Genomic DNA, 17,009 nt, shown 5'->3' with positions numbered 1-17,009 from the left:
TTAGAAAGCGGGTTTTGAGGACACTGTAACCATGGGCAAGGTTTCCTTGAGTCAGACTGAGGCTGCAATAAAAGGTCCATGGATTTGAATAGGGCGGTATCACAAATGGTGCACTTGGCACTGGCGGAAGAGTCTGAAGGGTACACTCTGTCCAATTGAGAACTTCTGCGAAGTGTCTAGCCACTTGCCGAGAGCTAACAGGGACAGAACTAGAGTACAGTATGAGTAACTTTATTATCAGAGAGTACAGAATGTGTACAGTACCTACAGTCCAGTATGAGTAACTAAAGAATAGGAATACTGGACTCTGCAATACTAGTCCGAAGTTTTGTAAACAAAGGTAAACAAAGTCAAAACGCAGTGATTTTTCCCTTCAACACCTCATTAACATCTGATCCACATGTGACAAAAATGTCTAGACTTTTGCCACATGTTAATCATGGAAAATCCGACTTTTTCTGCGGTGTAGTGTCAACAGGATCACAATGATAAACTATATGTACTACATGTTTGTGCTCTGGATTGTTCTTGAGCCATAGTTTTCTCTCCTTCCATGTAGCATGTTCAGAAACATTGTTGACCACCTTGTGAAGTCCTTGTATATTATGATAAGACAAGCCTAACTTCTTTACAACCTACAATGACATAGTTTGAGTCTCTGTTGCTCACTCCAGGTATAGTCATTAGTTTATCAAATGCTTTATGCCCAATTCCATCCTGTACGGCCCAGAAAGCAATCCTCCAATGCACCTCAGATGTAAAAGGCGCAAACTTATTGACCTCACTAGCTTTCATCTCAACATCACCATCTAAAATACTCTCTTCCACTTCACATATACAGTCAATCCATCCTGATAATATTACCTGCAGTGTGATCTTCATCCTCAACCCTTTCCTCCGCATCTTCATCATGTTGCCAGTCATGTCTAGAAGGACCAGCTACATTATCTTCATCTTCCACAGGAACATGCCGAATTGGTGCAAACGGCAATATCCCACGCTTGACCGCCCCACATTTTCTCACGGCTAGAAAAAGTTCGAGGCATAATGCCAGCATTTTCCATGGGAGGCCGCAAGTATCCCAATTATACGACGCACTCTCTGGCTTAACCTTACATTCATCGACCCAGGCAAGCCTTTCTTTTCATTCCGATTGTTTTATTAGCTATACATCTGCGTAGACGATTCCATATGGTTGGTCATAAGCGCGGCTTGGACGATAAATCTTCGTTCCAGAAATCTAAGAAGAAGAAATTTTCAGAAGGCGCTCTCCAAGGAAAGCAGGCAACCCAGAGTGATGTTGAGCATGTTGCAAAATTTACCGAAGAAGCAGTTGAATTTCCTCGTGGTGGTGGTACAAGTTTCACTCCTCTCGAGGTGAAAGCTATACGAGCTGAAGGAGTTGATGAAGCTAATGTCAAGCTCATTTCGGTCAATTTTCTTATTCGTGACTCTTGCTTCTCGGCTGAATATCATTGCAGCAAGGGCACATACTGAAGAATAATGTCGATTCGATCAAGAATCCAACGCTAAAAGAATGTCTAAACTACAAAGTATCATTTCCCTCTTCAATTTTTAGAAAAATCTTCCTTAAGTACATCTCTTATAGCGAATCGTCCCTGGCATGAAAATTTTTGGTCAGATTATGTTCATACATCCTTTGGCCCTGATCGTATCTTTACCGAATCGGATTGTGGCACACGTTCCTGTAACGCAAGTCACCTCACAGCTCACAGAGCGATTAGAATCTACTCCTGCGAACACAGTTCAGCCGGGCGAGTACTCTCACATTGAAAATGGCTGGAATTCCAGTTTTCATATTCCTGAACTGGCCCACCTTTTCTACCCGGGGCAATACGTCAGGGCTATTGTCATTGCTACTCACGCGGCGGGGTCCGCTGATGTATGCGGATTAGGGAAAGTCAGAAACGACGCCATCAGAGCCAGCCGACGAATTGAGCTCAGTCTCATCCCCGAAAGAGTCAATGCTGGGGTTCAGAAGTCTGACCTTACCACAGGATTTGTATGTGATCCTATTTTGATCTTATGCGGTTGGGCACTTCCAACTGACTGTCCAATTTTTGGTAGACTATGTCCGCAGCGCTCAGAAGTGTTGAGGATCATGGGTATATCTTTGACTTAGGCATATCTGATACTTCTGGTTTTCTATCATTTAAAGACTACCGTAAAGCCCATGTTAACACGAATCATTTCGTAGTTGGCTCCTTGGTAGAGGTTTGTGTCACTGAGATGTCCACTGATGGCCGGAATTGCACACTATCGGTCGACCCAGAATTATTGGCGTCTGCTTCGGTCAGTATCGCAGTAGTCAATGTGTAATGTGATCTAATATATTCTTTAGCTTTCAGAAGTAACTCATGTTTCGTCAATCCTTCCGGGATCAATGGTGCAATCGCTCATCATATCTGCAAAGCCCGCTGGTTTAAACCTCAAGCTACTTCACTTTTTTAATGGAGTAGTCAACGAGTTCCACTTACCTGCGGGTGAAATGGAAGAATATAAAGTTGGAAGGAAAGTGAAAGCTAGAGTGCTTTATAGCGTCCACTCGAGCCCTTATCCGACATTTGCCGTGAGCCTTGCGGACCACATAATAGGATTGAAAAAGAAAGAGGAGGTCGAAAGTTATCCGATAGGCACGGTATTAGAAGCAGTCAGAGTGAATAAGCTGGAAGGGGAACAAGGACTCATAGTAGAAGTGCAGCCGGGAGTAGAGGGATTCGTGCATGTCAGTATTTTTCCCTTTCCTATGAGCTGTTCTCTTATTGAGATATATTTTTCAGATCTCTCAAATATCTGATGATCACGTCCTATCGCTTTCAGCTACTGGACCCTGGAAATTAAATACTATCCACAGAGGTCGCGTAACAGGTCTTCACCCCTTGGACGGTATACTGCAGCTTTCATTGCGCCGATCGGTCCTGGAGCAGAAGTTCTTGGAAGCTGGTGAAATCCTTGTCGGCGAAGTTCTTAGAGGAACGATAAAGCAAATGACCAAGTCCGCGTTATTCATATCTATATCGGCTAACGTCGACGGGGTAGTCTGGCCTAACCATTACGCAGATATAGCGATTAAGCATCCGACACTGAGATTCAAACTAGGAGTCAGTATCAAATGCCGTGTGAGCAAATGATATTCTTGTGGATCATAATATTTTACTCATATGGAACGTAGGTACTCACTATTGACTCTGAACAGCGGCGTATAGTGCTTACTGCGAAAAAGACCCTCGTTGAATCTACGCTGCCTATTCTATCTTCTTATGATGACGACAATATTGGTTTGGTGACGGACGCTGCTGTGTCCAAAATCTTAGATAAGGCCATACAAGTCGAATTTTATAACAACGTGAAGGCCATAATACCTCTTCAGGAGGTTGGGTATGTTTTCGTCTTTTTGATCTGACGATCATTTCTCAACACATTTTAGTCAAGTTACAGGAAAACTGGCCGATGAATTTTCGGTAGGTAAGGTTGTTAAAGTCCGCATCATTTCGATCGACGCAAAGAATCAACGTATGGTGGCCAGTATACGCCAAGTAACATTGAATGTTCAGTCTGTGGCAGCGACAATCACTGGAGTTGAAATTGGCAGTACTGTTGAAGGCATCGTTACTGAAATACATACAAGGAACATAGCCCTCTCACTGCAGCCCACTCAGGCGCCAGCTCTCATCTCCTTGAGAAATTTGGCAAATCATTATGGCACAACATCGGCTAAGCTCGAGATGTCCTTGAAAGTTGGTGATCGGGTTGATCGGCTGGTTGTTGTTTCGCGGAATTTGGAAAAGGATTTTGTTCTTGTAGTTGGTAATTTGAGGGGGAGGGCGGTGATCAAGAAGGGCGCAGTATCAATGGACACGATTGAGATAGGACAGGTTGTTGGGGGAAGAGTGACTCGCCATTGTCACAGTGGTGCGCACGTCAAAATTTCGACACGGATTAGTGGCTCTCTGCATCCCACGGATGTTTCTGACAATTACGACGCTGGCATCTCTTTTCTTCCGGTTGACTCTATCTTGAAGGCGGTGGTCATCGGCATTGATAAGTCCAATAACCATGCTACGCTATCTACTCGCCCATCGAGATTTTTACCAGTGAAGACCGGACTTGTGACTGACCGGGAAATCAAGGCATTCGCAGAACTTAAAACCGGAGATACAGTGAGGGGTTTCGTCAAGAGTGTTTCAGAGCATGGTTTGTTTGTGATGCTCGGACGTGGGATTGACGCACGCGTGCAGATCAAGGAACTTTTCAATACGGTCAGCCTCACATTAACTTAGTTTTAAATCGTTAACTTAAGAGGTCTTATGTTCAAAGTTTGTCAAAGATTGGAAAAGCCGGTTTACGGCGAATCAAGTAGTTAAAGGCAGCATTCTGAGGTACGTATTTCGATTTTAGTATGACATTAATGTTCACCACTTCGCAGCGTGGATGTTCTGACCAAAAAAGTAGAGATGACATTTCGGTCAAGGGATTTGACGAGAGATGGAACGGACTCGTTCACTTTTGCTGATCTACATCAAGGGCAGAAGGTCACGGGCCGTGTCAAGCGAATCGAATTGTATGGTCTTTTCATTGAGATTGATGGATCAACGCTCAGTGGACTATGCCACAAGTCTGAGGTATAAGTTCATTTACGAGATGTTTGCCGTGTTGTAATGACTGTCTTTCATAGTTATCAGATAACAAAGATGCTGATGTTACAGTATCTCTTGGTAATTTCCGAGAAGGGGATCCAGTAAAGGCCCTTATTCTATCAATCGACCAAGAAAATCGACGAATATCATTCGGCTTGAAGCCTTCTTATTTTGTTGGTGACGACCATGAAGCTGACATGGATATAGTTCTTCAAGATCGTGGGGAAGGCACTATGAGCGTCGTATGTGATAACGGGGAGTTGTTGGCCATTCGCGAAGTTGTCGATAGTGATCACAGTTCTCGGAAAGACGTCAGCAGCGGAGAGCAACAAAATGATGGCGAAGACATGCTTGCTGATATCGCTACTCCCTTGACCCAGCTTTATACAGCTTCGCTACTCCAAAATTCTGCACACCTGTTGAATCTGGAAGCATTCCAATGGTTTGACCTTGGAACGTTGTCAGAATCTTCCTCTAAAAGTAGCGAAGACGGTGATCTTGGGCAGAACAAGAAGACATTTCGCAAGGGAGTAAAAGACGGCGACTTGACAGCAGACATACACTTCCAACCCCCCGAGGCCATCGCAGATTTCGAGAAGCTGTTATTGGGTTCGCCGAATTCGTCATTTCTATGGATACGTTATATTTCCTTTCAATTACAATTATCAGAATTGGACAGAGCGCGGGAACTGGGGCGACGGGCTATCCAAACAATCAATTTCCGTGAAGAACAGGAGAAGTTAAACGTGTGGATTGCAATGTTGAACTTGGAAAACACATATGGCACAAACGATACGCTGGAAACCACTTTTAAAGATGCCTTGCGCTACAATGATGCCAAAACTCTTCATCTCCGCCTGGCAGCCATTTTTGAACAAAGCGAGAAACATGAGGTTTGTGGAATCATTTTCGAGACTACTTACATGTTAACTAAAATACTGTATAGAAAGCTGAAGAGCAGTACATACGAGCCTGCAGGAAATTTAGTCACAGTTCCAAAGTATGGACCCTTTTTGCCGAGTACTATCTACGTTGCGGCAAGTTAGAACAGGCTCGCAGATTACTTTCTGCAAGTTTACATAGTTTGGAGATAAATAAACGTAAGTTCCAGCCCAGTTATACGTATTAAAGCTCATAATGTTTCATACTAGACTTGAAAACAATATCCAGATTTGCTCAGATGGAATATAAGCTCGGAGATCCTGAACGGGGGAAAACAATCTTTGAAGGCGCGGTTGACTCGCATCCAAAGCGATGGGATTTATGGTCAGTATATATTGACATGGAAGCAGGTCAGTGTGCTATGCAAAATTTGCGGTAAGCAACAGTTTTTATCCTGGTTACCACTCTCTGACAAGGGTCCAGTGACATTTTCAACCGAGTTTTTGCAATCAATATGACGGGTCACAATGCAAAGTATGTGTAACATCATAAAGTAAATCCGAATTTTCGTTGACCTGTCCCAGGTACTTTTTCAAGAAGTGGCTAGATCTTGAGCAAAAGTTCGGTCATGGGGAAGGTGCTATAGCCGTCAAGGTAAAGGCTATGGAATGGGTTCAAAAAGTTACAAACATCAACTCATAGTAAATTAACAAATGTAGTATTACAGTTATTTACCGACACTTGAACCACCAAGTTTTTGATTGCTTCTGTATTCACAACAACAACATTTTATTAAGATCAGCTGGTAGGATGACTTCAGTATATACTCGAGCATATAGTATAAAGGAAATAAAATAAAACTTGAATGCTGTATTTTTGCGATTTGCTTGCACAAGGATTGACTGCTTATCATGGATGCTCCATCACTTGAACCATCACCAAAACGGGTAAGTCAGTGACCAAGCGACAGCAAACAGCATTATCTTAGCGATATTGTCACGGTAGCACTGGTTACTCCTCTGCGCTCTCACCATCACTCTCCATGCCATCAATGTTCTCATCACTTTGCTCATCCTCACTGCCAGCTTTCCTAGCTTTGGCTTTGCCCCACCCCACCCGCCTTCGCTCCTGTTTTGCAAGATTACTTTCCTCCTTCCACAAGTGCATGGCCTCATGGTAAGCTTCTCTGCATGCCGTATTCCAGGTTTTCCGCAATTTTTCTAACTTCTTCCACTCTGTCAACACCCCAGATTGTTCCTCCTTTTGTTTACAACAATCTTCTTGTGCCGCTTTTGCTGCATCCAAAGCGGTTTGATGCTCAACCACACGGTTATAAAATTCATCACCTGTGAGTAATCTCGGCAGTCCATCACTGTTCAGTTGACCCTTCTTTCTTCTCTTCTGTTTTTCCTCCTGTGCTGCCAGCTGACCTAACAGACAATCACAAAACATCAACTGCAAAACAACAGTTGACTACATTCCAATGAGTGCATTTTTTGATGCAAGCTCTCGCTTATAGGATTCATGTAATGCCATTTGGTAAGCTTTCTCTTTTTTGTTTGCTGGTTCTTCATCTAGCAGAGGGTGTTTGTGTTTGCGCCGTGTTGGGGAGATTTGGGATGGTGTGAATGGTGGGAGGTGATGAGATGAGGTGAGTGGGGTATCAGCAACAAGAAACAAAGCTGATGTAGATGCAAGTGATTTGACAGTGTCTTTTGCCACTTAATAAAACTAAGTGAAACTCAGCCGCTGCCCGAGAGGCTATAGAAACGACTGAGGTATTCCTATACTAAACCCCCTACTACTTATAGTTGGAGGTGCTACTCGCTACAGTATAATGACTCCTAGGAGAACAATGGTTACTCCATGGAGTGGTGGCTATGCTCCATGGAGAACAATGGCTGCTTTGGCAGAGACCGGGTTTATCCGGTTTTGTCACCACTGTGTGCCAAAGTGGTCGATGCCGCTGTATTGAGGTGTTGCCGCAACCCGAGTTGATGAATGGATTGTTGTTGCTGTCCTGGCTGGAGGGTTGACTCATATGGGGAGTTTGTGACAGTCCTGGCATGGGAGTTGATGGAAATGGGGTGCATTGAATATCTTCGGTATTGTTTCGATACTGACACATAAGAGATGTGATGACATGAACAGGGCTCGGCTGTGGAAGTGGCAGCTGACCTTGAGATGATGTCTCCAAGCTTGGGGCCATCATCTCTTCGGTAATGATGTTCCGGTCAGCCAGTTGCCCTGAATGCAGAACAAATGATTTCAGGGGTGAGTGCTTTGAGATGAGCTGTTTTATAGATCATAATGAAGTTGTTTTTAGTTATTTTTTGACATGTAGAACTCTCAAAGCTGTCACGTGCCTCCGTCCAATAATTCTTCAATGGACTGAAGACAACAACGTTAAGGCCTTGATAGATGTGAGTGGCATGTGCGGGATAGCACAAAACATGAAGAATATGTTCCCTGGCATAATCTAGGAACTCCTTTGTGTAATGGGAGTTATGGCCATTAACAAGGAGAAGATGAGCTCGTCCGTGCACTTTCTGGTGGGTTTTGTTGTCAAAGTCTTCAATCCAAAGTTGTCCAATTGCACCATCAGTCTACCCTTTGGGCGAATGAGCAACTCTATAATTATGTGAGTCCTTAGTATTCTAGTCAGAGGCCCAGCAAAGCAAACACATGAGGCTTTCAGAGTATTGTCTTGATGCCAATTTGTCAAAAATGACTTCCCCTTGTAGATAATAGTTGGCGCAATTGATCCACCATCAGCGCAGATAGTCACCATCATAGTGATATTCTTGCGGTTTCCATCCCGCTGCTGATGTTGCATTTTCATTTGTGCAGGACCAATGACACGCTGTTTGCGTCCATTCCCAGGCTGGAAGCCAGTTTTGTCTGCTGCCCAGATGCAGTCCTCGACAATATTATTATCCTTGATGGTGCTCTCAAGTAAGTTGCACTATGCTTTGTATGTGTGCTTGTTGACTGCCCGCCCACAAGCAGAATCAAGTGGAGAACTCTAATATGTGCCCAAGCACTTTGAGTGTCGATTAAGAAAATGCCCAGTCCAATTCATTCCGACCCCTGTCTCTGGGAAAGAATTGCCAAGTCATGCTTGTAGGAGGGTGTCAACATGAAACTTGAGCCTTTTATAATTGAGTGGGAAGCCTCTTGCTGCAAGGTCAAGGCAATAATTGATGATGCTCTCCTCCTCTTCAGATGTAAGCCAGGAATGATTTTCTTCATTTGCTTGTTGACAGCTTCTCCCACCTCCAAGTCGTCTCGTAAGAGTAACCCTGTCAATGGTAATATGCTTCTTCTTCCTCTTGTTCATCTCTTCTTCTGCCTCACAACAAATTGCTTGCAGACTCCTCTGATCTTCCTCTGGCTTCTTTTTGTCATTATTCCACACTTTTATTGCATATGCAAGACCTTTTTCTTTATCAACAATTGCAGTATGTTGCTTCTTGCACTTGGATTTTGCACGGCCAGCCATAACCTGAGTGCGTTGTAGACATAGTGAGCATTTTTATTTGCCGTAATATTCAAGTCCCTAATAATGACTATTCCATAATAGGTATATCTTGTTTACTGATAAACAACTTAACACCCTTATTGACTTTCTTCATTGGCATTGTAGTGGCAAGATGAGGAGTCACTGATCTTCCAATCAGGTGTTGGGACCATGAAGCCAAGAAGCAAATGTAAATATTCCATTGGTTAGAATGGCTACAGTGTTTGTATTTCCTGTAGTAGCTATGGAATTTTGTGATTTCAAGGGTAAAATACTAATCATTAGTTTAATGGTGGCCTCAAGTGAGGCCTATCTTATGGCCAAGCATAGCAAAGTATTGTATTTTATTGCCTCAACCATTGTTTTACTTGTTGTGACTGGAATTCATGTGTAATTTGTGTTTGGTCCAAGTGTTGGTGGTGGTTCAAGTGCCGGTAAATAACTGTATGTCTGAACAGCTGCACAGCATTGAAAAGCACTTCTACAGCTTACATAATTCTTTGACTATCTGTTTTATTAGTTTTCAGGAATGAATTGTCAGGAGTACAGTCATAGTTTGTACAGCTAAATTCATATTGATAGACCAATATTTTGAAAAATTACACGCATAGGAGTTTGACTGACTTTCCACTGAGTTGAATTGAGTTGGAATATTAGACTAAATTTTAACAAAAAGGCTAAACTGATGTGGTTAGACTCTGACAGAGCCACATGCAGGTGGCCAGCACTTGAAACTATTTGCATTCTGTTTTGTCTTCCTGTACGTGTGCTCTCATGTGGTGGTTTATCAATATGAATTTAGCTGTAATATCTGCAAAATGACTTGACAGCGGCTAAGTCGGCGCTTCTGAAATTCTGGTGCCAACTCATGCAATTGGTGCAAAGTTGTGTCGGTCTCCTTATTAGGATGAGGGAGGTTCTGCTGCGAGATCTCTGTAATTGTGCTCTGATAATTTTTATCTCACAACAATAACCAATATCTCAGTGATTAGATAGCATCATGCTGTAACATATTCATAATTAATAACAAAAAGTAACAAAATATGATAGCATCATGCAACAAGATTTACAAAAGGACTAGTACAGCAGCAGCATTGGGAGTTAGTCATCCCACATCAGTCATCCACCAACATTGAACAATACACTGTTTTGTCCGAATAACAGTTCAAAAAAAAACAAGTCGGCACTCCAGTGAATTACTTGCATCAATGGCGGAATCTTTCATGTGCATATAATGGGATGAGCTCCACAGCTTGAGAAACAGCAGTCAGAGGCACAATGTGTTACAAACTGTGACTCATACGAACTTTATTTCTTCTTTGAGTAGCTACCTACCACTACTCGTTACTATTTCCCACACTCAATACTCGTTATAGTTTTTCACCCATTGTCGTTTGTTCAACGCAAACACCTACCCTAAAGTAGGACAGTATATATAGCCACTTGTATTGTAGTTAACATCTCCAATATGATTGTACACTTCAACAGTGCAACTTGGTATTCATATTGAAACCCTTCAGCTACTTCAGAATACGTCTCAAACCCGTTGTCCACGGGCTTATCAGAAATCATTTCCATATCCAGAAACCCTTTTCTTACCAAGCTTGTACATCTCAAACGTAACAAAACAATTGTATTCTACACCGTCATTCCCATGCTTTCTAGCAAAGGGACAAAAAAGTTGACAAAACGTCACAAGGAAGAAGACCCACTACCAGGGCACAGACCAGAGCAGAACCTACTCAGACGGCCACACCCCCAGTATTGTCAAGACAAGAAAGAACAGCAGCACCACCCCCTTTTCCCCAACCCGATGTCACCAGACTTCATACCAGAGAACAAGCAAACACATTCATTGAAGCTAGAACACGTTGGTTACAGTATTACGCGAGAAGTCACCCACAGCTAATACCCAGAACCCAACACGATCCCCCGGTCGCGGAAGAAGACATCTACAACGGACAAGACTTTGAAGAATTTGCTGCAGAAGGCCAACCAGTGCCACATCCCACACCTCAGATACTTCCCCCTGCACCCAACCCATCTCCCATTCCACCAACTAGCACCATGTCCAACGCCACAGCACCCAAGCCCACCAAGTTTGGACAAATAGACGATTTCAATGGAATGCCCGACCGAGCCAATGGCTGGATGTTGTCAGCCAAAGCATACTTTGACGTAAACGACTCCATTTACGACTCCGACAAAAAGAAGGTCTTCGAAGCCCTCTCCCACATGAAGGAGGGAGCCGCCCTAGCATGGAAAGAGACCAAACTGATGGAATACACCAGATCGGGCAAATACCCGAAATGGGCAGACTTCAAAACTGACTTTAACGGAACATTCATTACAGCGGATGTAAAGGGAGCGGCCATTGCGGCCCTTATGACAATGAAAATGGAAACAGGAGAAACGGCAGTAAAATTTAACTCCCGTTTTATGGTAGAAGCGGGAAAAAGCAGCTTGAACGACGAAGGACTAATCATGGTATACAAAAGCTCCATACATCCGTATCTCCTTTGAAACGTGCTCAATTCTGCCACCCAACCAAAGAACATTGCAGGATGGATGAGCACCGTCGCTGGCCTTGATGCCAACTGGACAAATTCAAACAGCATCAGCAAAGGGAAATGGGGAAAGAAAGGAGAAAAGAAGAGAGAAGAAAAAGGAGGAAGAAGCCAATCATTCTCGGCAAAACATTTAACCAAAGATGAAGAAGACTCGCTCAAAAGAGAAGGGCAATGCTTTATATGCAAAGAACAAGGACACATCTCGCGGTTTTGCCCGGATAAAAGAAAAGGAAAACAGCCGGAACGAAAAATTTGTACAGCCGAAATCACAGGAAAAGAAGACACAGAGACCGTGGTAGAAGATGGAAAAGGAATTTCCCACATCCTCAAAATGTGGAGAGAACTTGGAGAAGCCGATCGCGCCTCTGCCATTGACAAATTAGAAAAAGAGGGTTTTTGAAAGGACAACCCACCCCAATGTTGGTACCGTCCCAAATAGCCGTTGTAACCATAGCTACAATTAATTTGAACTCCCTACAAATTGACACCACATTACGACAAAAAACCATTGGAAACCAAAGCGCTCATTGACTCGGGAGCAACCGATGACTTTATGGACGCAAAGTTTGCCATCAAACATTGCCTACCCCTTAACAAATTAGAAGTACCCATCACATGCAAAAATGTAGATAGAACCGTCAGCAACGGAGGCAAAATCACCCATTACACGTATCAGTGGGTAGAAGCAGGAGGAAGGAACACTATGTGCAAATTCCTTATCACCGCCTTAGGAGGAGAAGATATTCTCCTTGAATACCCATGGCTTCACAAGGTAAACCCCACTATAGACTGGACATCCAAAAGTGTAGACACCCAATACGCCATTTGCACAATCTGACATCACTCCAACCAATCCATGATTCACACCACCACAACAGATCAGCCAGAACTATCGATCAATTATGTACACGAAACACGGATCTTTGCGAAAACTAACACCGCAATGGAATTAGCTATCCAGCACAATGTTGGGAAACGGATAACGAAACTACCCAAAACCTACAAAGAATTTGCAATGGTCTTCGACAAGAAGGCCTCAGAGAGATTACCCAAAAGAAGGATCTACGATCACGCCATAAACCTAAAACCAGAATTTAAACCAAAAGATTGTAAAATCTACCCTTTATCACCCAAGGAAAACACGGCACTCGAAGAATTCCTTGACAATAACCTTCGAAAAGGATACATCCGACCAAGTAAATCCCCAATGGCTTCCCCTTTCTTTTACATAGACAAAAAGGACGGTTCTCTACGACCATGCCAGGACTATCAACAACTAAATGAATAAACCATCCGAGATCCTTATCCACTACCCATGATCCCCGACCTGATAGACAAACTCCATGGAACATCGCATTTCACAAAATTGGATCTACGATGGGGATATAACAATGTCCGGATAAAAGAAGGAGACGAATGGAAGGCGGCATTTAAAACTAGAAAAGGACTCTTCGAACCCACGGTAATGTTCTTCGGCATGTGCAACTCCCCTGCCACCTTCCAACGCATGATGAACGACCTCTTCGCGGACATGATAGACGAAGGGTGGCTTATCATATATATGGACAATATGCTCATATTCAGCAAGGAGCCTGAAGAACACATTCTACGGACGAAAAGAGTGTTACAACGCCTACAGGAAAACGACTTATATTTAACACTACAAAAATGCACCTTTGATGTAGCCGAAATATAATATCTCGGCATGATTGTTCGCCACAACCAGGTACAAATGGATCCAGTAAAACTAGCCAGAATCCAAAATTGGCCTACCCCAACTAACACACACGAAGTACGGAAGTTCCTCGGATTTGGCAACTTCTACCAAAAATTCATTGGCCACTACTCGGAACTTGCAAAACCGCTCAATGCCCTACTCGAAAAAGGAAAAATTTGGAGCTGGACAATGGCCGAAGAAAATGCATTTGCGCTGCTGAAACACCGCTTTAGCAAATCACTGGTGATGCAGATACCCGATCCTAACAAACCATCACAAATTGCGGCGGACACGTCCAAACATGCAACCGGAGCGGTGTTAAACCAACCAGATGACAACGGAGTATGGCATCCATGTGCCTTCTTCTCCAAAACACTATCCCCAGCGGAAAAGAACTACCAGATATACGACAAGGAACTACTGGCCGTCATCAGAGCATTGGAAGAATGGAAACACTATATCCAAGGCAGCACACACACAATAGAGATATTGACGGATCACAAAAATCTCACATACTGGCAAGAAGCCAGAAAATTGACACCACGACAAAGACGCTGGCAACTTCTCCTCCCACAGTACAACTATACTCTGAAACACGTACCAGGGACACAAATGACAATTCCAGACAATCTATCCAGGAGACCGGACCTATACATGGAAGATGACAAACAAGACATGCCACTGCTCCCAAAAACTGTCTTTGCCACTGTAGCGACTACAGACCCATTTCTCACACGCATAAAGGACAGTTTACACGATGGAACCAAATTGCCAATACACTCAGACCCCACAGATTGGACCATCAAAAACGATGACGTCTATTACAAAGGTCGCCAGTACATTCCCACAGGAATAGAAAGAAAAGCATGCATTCAACAACAACATGATACACTCACAGCCAGACATCCTGGACAACTGAAAACAACCCAATTAGTAACACAATATTACTATTGGCCAGGTATGACGCAAATGATCAAAGAATATGTTGCAGGGTGAGCCACATGCCAACAGAGTAAGGTGATTACAAACCCAATCAAAGTACCCATTCAACCGATTATAGGCCCCAAAATAACTGAACCATTCAAAAACCTGTCCGTCGACTTCATCACAGATCTTCCAGAAAGCAACGGATATGACAGTCTCATGGTCGTGGTGGACCACGGCCTTACAAAGGGGGTAATACTATCACCATGCAGGAAAACTATTGACGCATTAGGAACGGCTAAATTATTTCACCAACACGTGTTTAGAAGATTCGGATTACATGATAAACTCATATCCGATAGAGGACCACAATTCACATCAGAAGTAACCAAGGAACTAGCCAGATTACTCAAAACCGGAATTAATCTATCAACGGCATATCACCCTCAATCTGATGGAGAAACCGAAAGGGTAAACCAAGAGATAGAAACGTACTTGCGGATCTTCTGCAATAATTTACCACACTCTTGGACGGAATATCTCACAACAGCCAAATTCTGCCACAACCACAGACCCCACTCTGCACGGAACAAATCCCCATTCTATCTAATAATGGGATACCACCCCAGAGATCTCCCCTCGACACCAATAACGACCAACATACCAGCTGTAAGCAAAAGACTATCTAGCCTGCTAGAAGCAAGGACCATAGCCTTACAAGCACACGAACTAGCAAGGGCACACATGCAAAAATACTCGCAGCATCTGTTACCTACATTCACAACTGGACAAAAGGTTTGGCTAGAAGCAACAAACCTAAAGAAGAAAGGAACACCCTACCGAAAGTTCAATTGGAAACGAGAAGGCCCCTTTGTCATCCTTAAAAAAGTATCGCCGGTTAACTACCGACTAAAACTTCCAGACGCATGGAAAATCCATCCTGTATTCCACGCAACCCTTCTAACCCCGTACAAACAAACCAAAGTCCACGGAGAAAATTACATAAGACCACCAGTGGAGATAATCAACAATCAAGAGGAACACGAAGTAGAAGCCATTTTACGGCACAAAAAGAACAGGAAAGGATATCTATATTTAATCAAATGGAAGGACTACTTGTCGGCCAAAAATTCCTGGGAAGAAGAAGCAAACCTACAGAATGCCTCCAAGACCTTGACGGAGTATAAAAAGAGGCACAAATTGTAAAAGCATCCCTAACAACGAACTCCCTCCTACACTTCTACATCCTTACCCAAGACAAGATGTCTCAAACCACCCCTGTTGACCAACAACCCCCTCAGTTTCCTCCTTATCTCACCGAACCACCAGTAGTCACCGAAGCCCAATGGACACACCGACTAGCCCTTACTTGCGAACAGACCAACATTGTAGATGCCACCGAACAGATGTCAGATAGGCGCGCATACTTTTATCTATTCCATCAGTCTAACATCAATTGCCCTTACGCTACCTATCCTCTGGACATGTTCCATCGCTGGCAACAATCATTCCTAATTGCCGATGAACTACACGCAGTCACTGTCTCACTGGCTTCGTTAGTAGACGAGCTTACACGGGACAACAATTCCGCATTGAGTATTGGAGCGACTTTGCTCATGGAACACTTGCAGATAGAATCCCTGGAACAACGCTTGAGGAAGAACTGCGAGAATGGAGAGAAAGAAGCGGTCAAGGCTTTCCTACAATTAGGGGGCCAGAAGGTGTGTGAAGACGTGAGGAACCTTCTTGCCCAACGAGGATACCTCACCTCCCCTCCCCCAGATTTGTTATCCCTACCAGGTCTCACGGGACACACATTTCCAGGATGTCACCCCCCTCACTCTCCACCACCGCCTCCACCAGCATCTCGCCCATCATCACCAGATCTTGTTCTACCCGTGCCCGCTCCATTATCCCCAATACATTCCTCTACAACCGACTCAATAGCCCCCGTTCCCAACATAGTTGACGCATTGCAGGACACATTGATTCCTACGCGACCAACGACACCCCTTCCCCAACTTCCCCAACCGCATTGCCCCCGCCGCCTACACCAACAGCGCCCCAAGCCGGTACTCCTTATCCCTTCGGGCTGCACTCCCCAAGTACCGCACACAGGCCAGGGGAAGACCCTGATATCAACCAGCGACAAATCTCCGGATGGAAGGTTGTTGAGGAGCAATGAAGGGGACACTTTATCCACCGGGAGTAAAGGCAAAAAGCCCTCGCCCATATCAGACTATTCCAATTCCACTCACTCACAATCCTCTTTGGAACGAAGACACCGCCCTCGTGTTTGACATTGTTATGCATGTCAAGGATATGGCCATTGCGCCATCTATTGTCGTTACCATACTTGCTCTACGTGCAGGTTAGATGCCCCAGGGCACCGAGCTAATGAATGTAACCGACAACGCAACTACCCCTTTGCCCCGGATAGTTGGGGATTGGACAACATACATAACGACCTGGACAACGACGCACGGTACAACATAGATGGAGAATTAGGAGACTTCGGAGCAGTCTGAACATAAAACGGGGGTAATGTTACGAACTGTGACTCATACGAACTTTATTTCTTCTTTGAGTAGCTACCTACCACTACTTGTTACTATTTCCCACACTCATTACTCGTTATAGTTTTTCACCCGTTGTCGTTTGTTCAATACAAACACCTACCCTAAAGTAGGACAGTATATATAGCCACTTGTATTGTAGTTAACATCTCCAATACAATT

The 17,009-nt window shown here is 43.8% G+C and overlaps 3 protein-coding genes across 3 annotated transcripts; 2 read left to right on the top strand and 1 right to left on the bottom strand.

Annotated features, from left to right (window-relative positions):
- Window positions 1-1,191: 1,191 nt before the first annotated feature.
- On the top strand, window positions 1,192-6,408 carry SERLADRAFT_444441 (uncharacterized protein; the record flags this gene model as incomplete). The annotated part of the gene is made up of 16 exons (XM_007312601.1): window positions 1,192-1,294; window positions 1,328-1,447; window positions 1,486-1,553; window positions 1,610-2,023; window positions 2,089-2,313; window positions 2,363-2,746; window positions 2,802-3,140; window positions 3,194-3,399; window positions 3,449-4,280; window positions 4,339-4,400; window positions 4,448-4,643; window positions 4,697-5,551; window positions 5,605-5,758; window positions 5,810-5,975; window positions 6,024-6,074; window positions 6,125-6,408. 16 exons carry the CDS (start codon window positions 1,192-1,194, stop codon window positions 6,240-6,242), a joined length of 4,293 nt encoding a protein of 1,430 aa, XP_007312663.1.
- A 143-nt stretch (window positions 6,409-6,551) lies between these two features.
- Window positions 6,552-9,042, bottom strand: SERLADRAFT_404796 (uncharacterized protein; the record flags this gene model as incomplete). The annotated part of the gene is made up of 5 exons (XM_007312600.1): window positions 6,552-6,970; window positions 7,483-7,659; window positions 7,719-7,787; window positions 8,226-8,505; window positions 8,842-9,042. The coding sequence occupies 5 exons, from the start codon at window positions 9,040-9,042 to the stop codon at window positions 6,552-6,554; spliced, it is 1,146 nt and encodes a 381-aa protein (XP_007312662.1).
- Window positions 9,043-15,533: 6,491 nt separating this feature from the next.
- On the top strand, window positions 15,534-16,571 carry SERLADRAFT_432410 (uncharacterized protein; the record flags this gene model as incomplete). The annotated part of the gene is made up of 1 exon (XM_007312599.1): window positions 15,534-16,571. One exon carries the CDS (start codon window positions 15,534-15,536, stop codon window positions 16,569-16,571), a length of 1,038 nt encoding a protein of 345 aa, XP_007312661.1.
- Window positions 16,572-17,009: the final 438 nt, after the last annotated feature.

The sequence above is a fragment of the Serpula lacrymans genome, assembly GCF_000218685.1.
Source record: "Serpula lacrymans var. lacrymans S7.9 unplaced genomic scaffold SERLAscaffold_1, whole genome shotgun sequence".
Lineage (NCBI taxonomy): Eukaryota > Fungi > Basidiomycota > Agaricomycetes > Boletales > Serpulaceae > Serpula > Serpula lacrymans.
The sequence above is the reverse complement of the archived record's forward strand: the minus strand, read 5'-3'. Positions and strand labels throughout refer to the sequence as shown.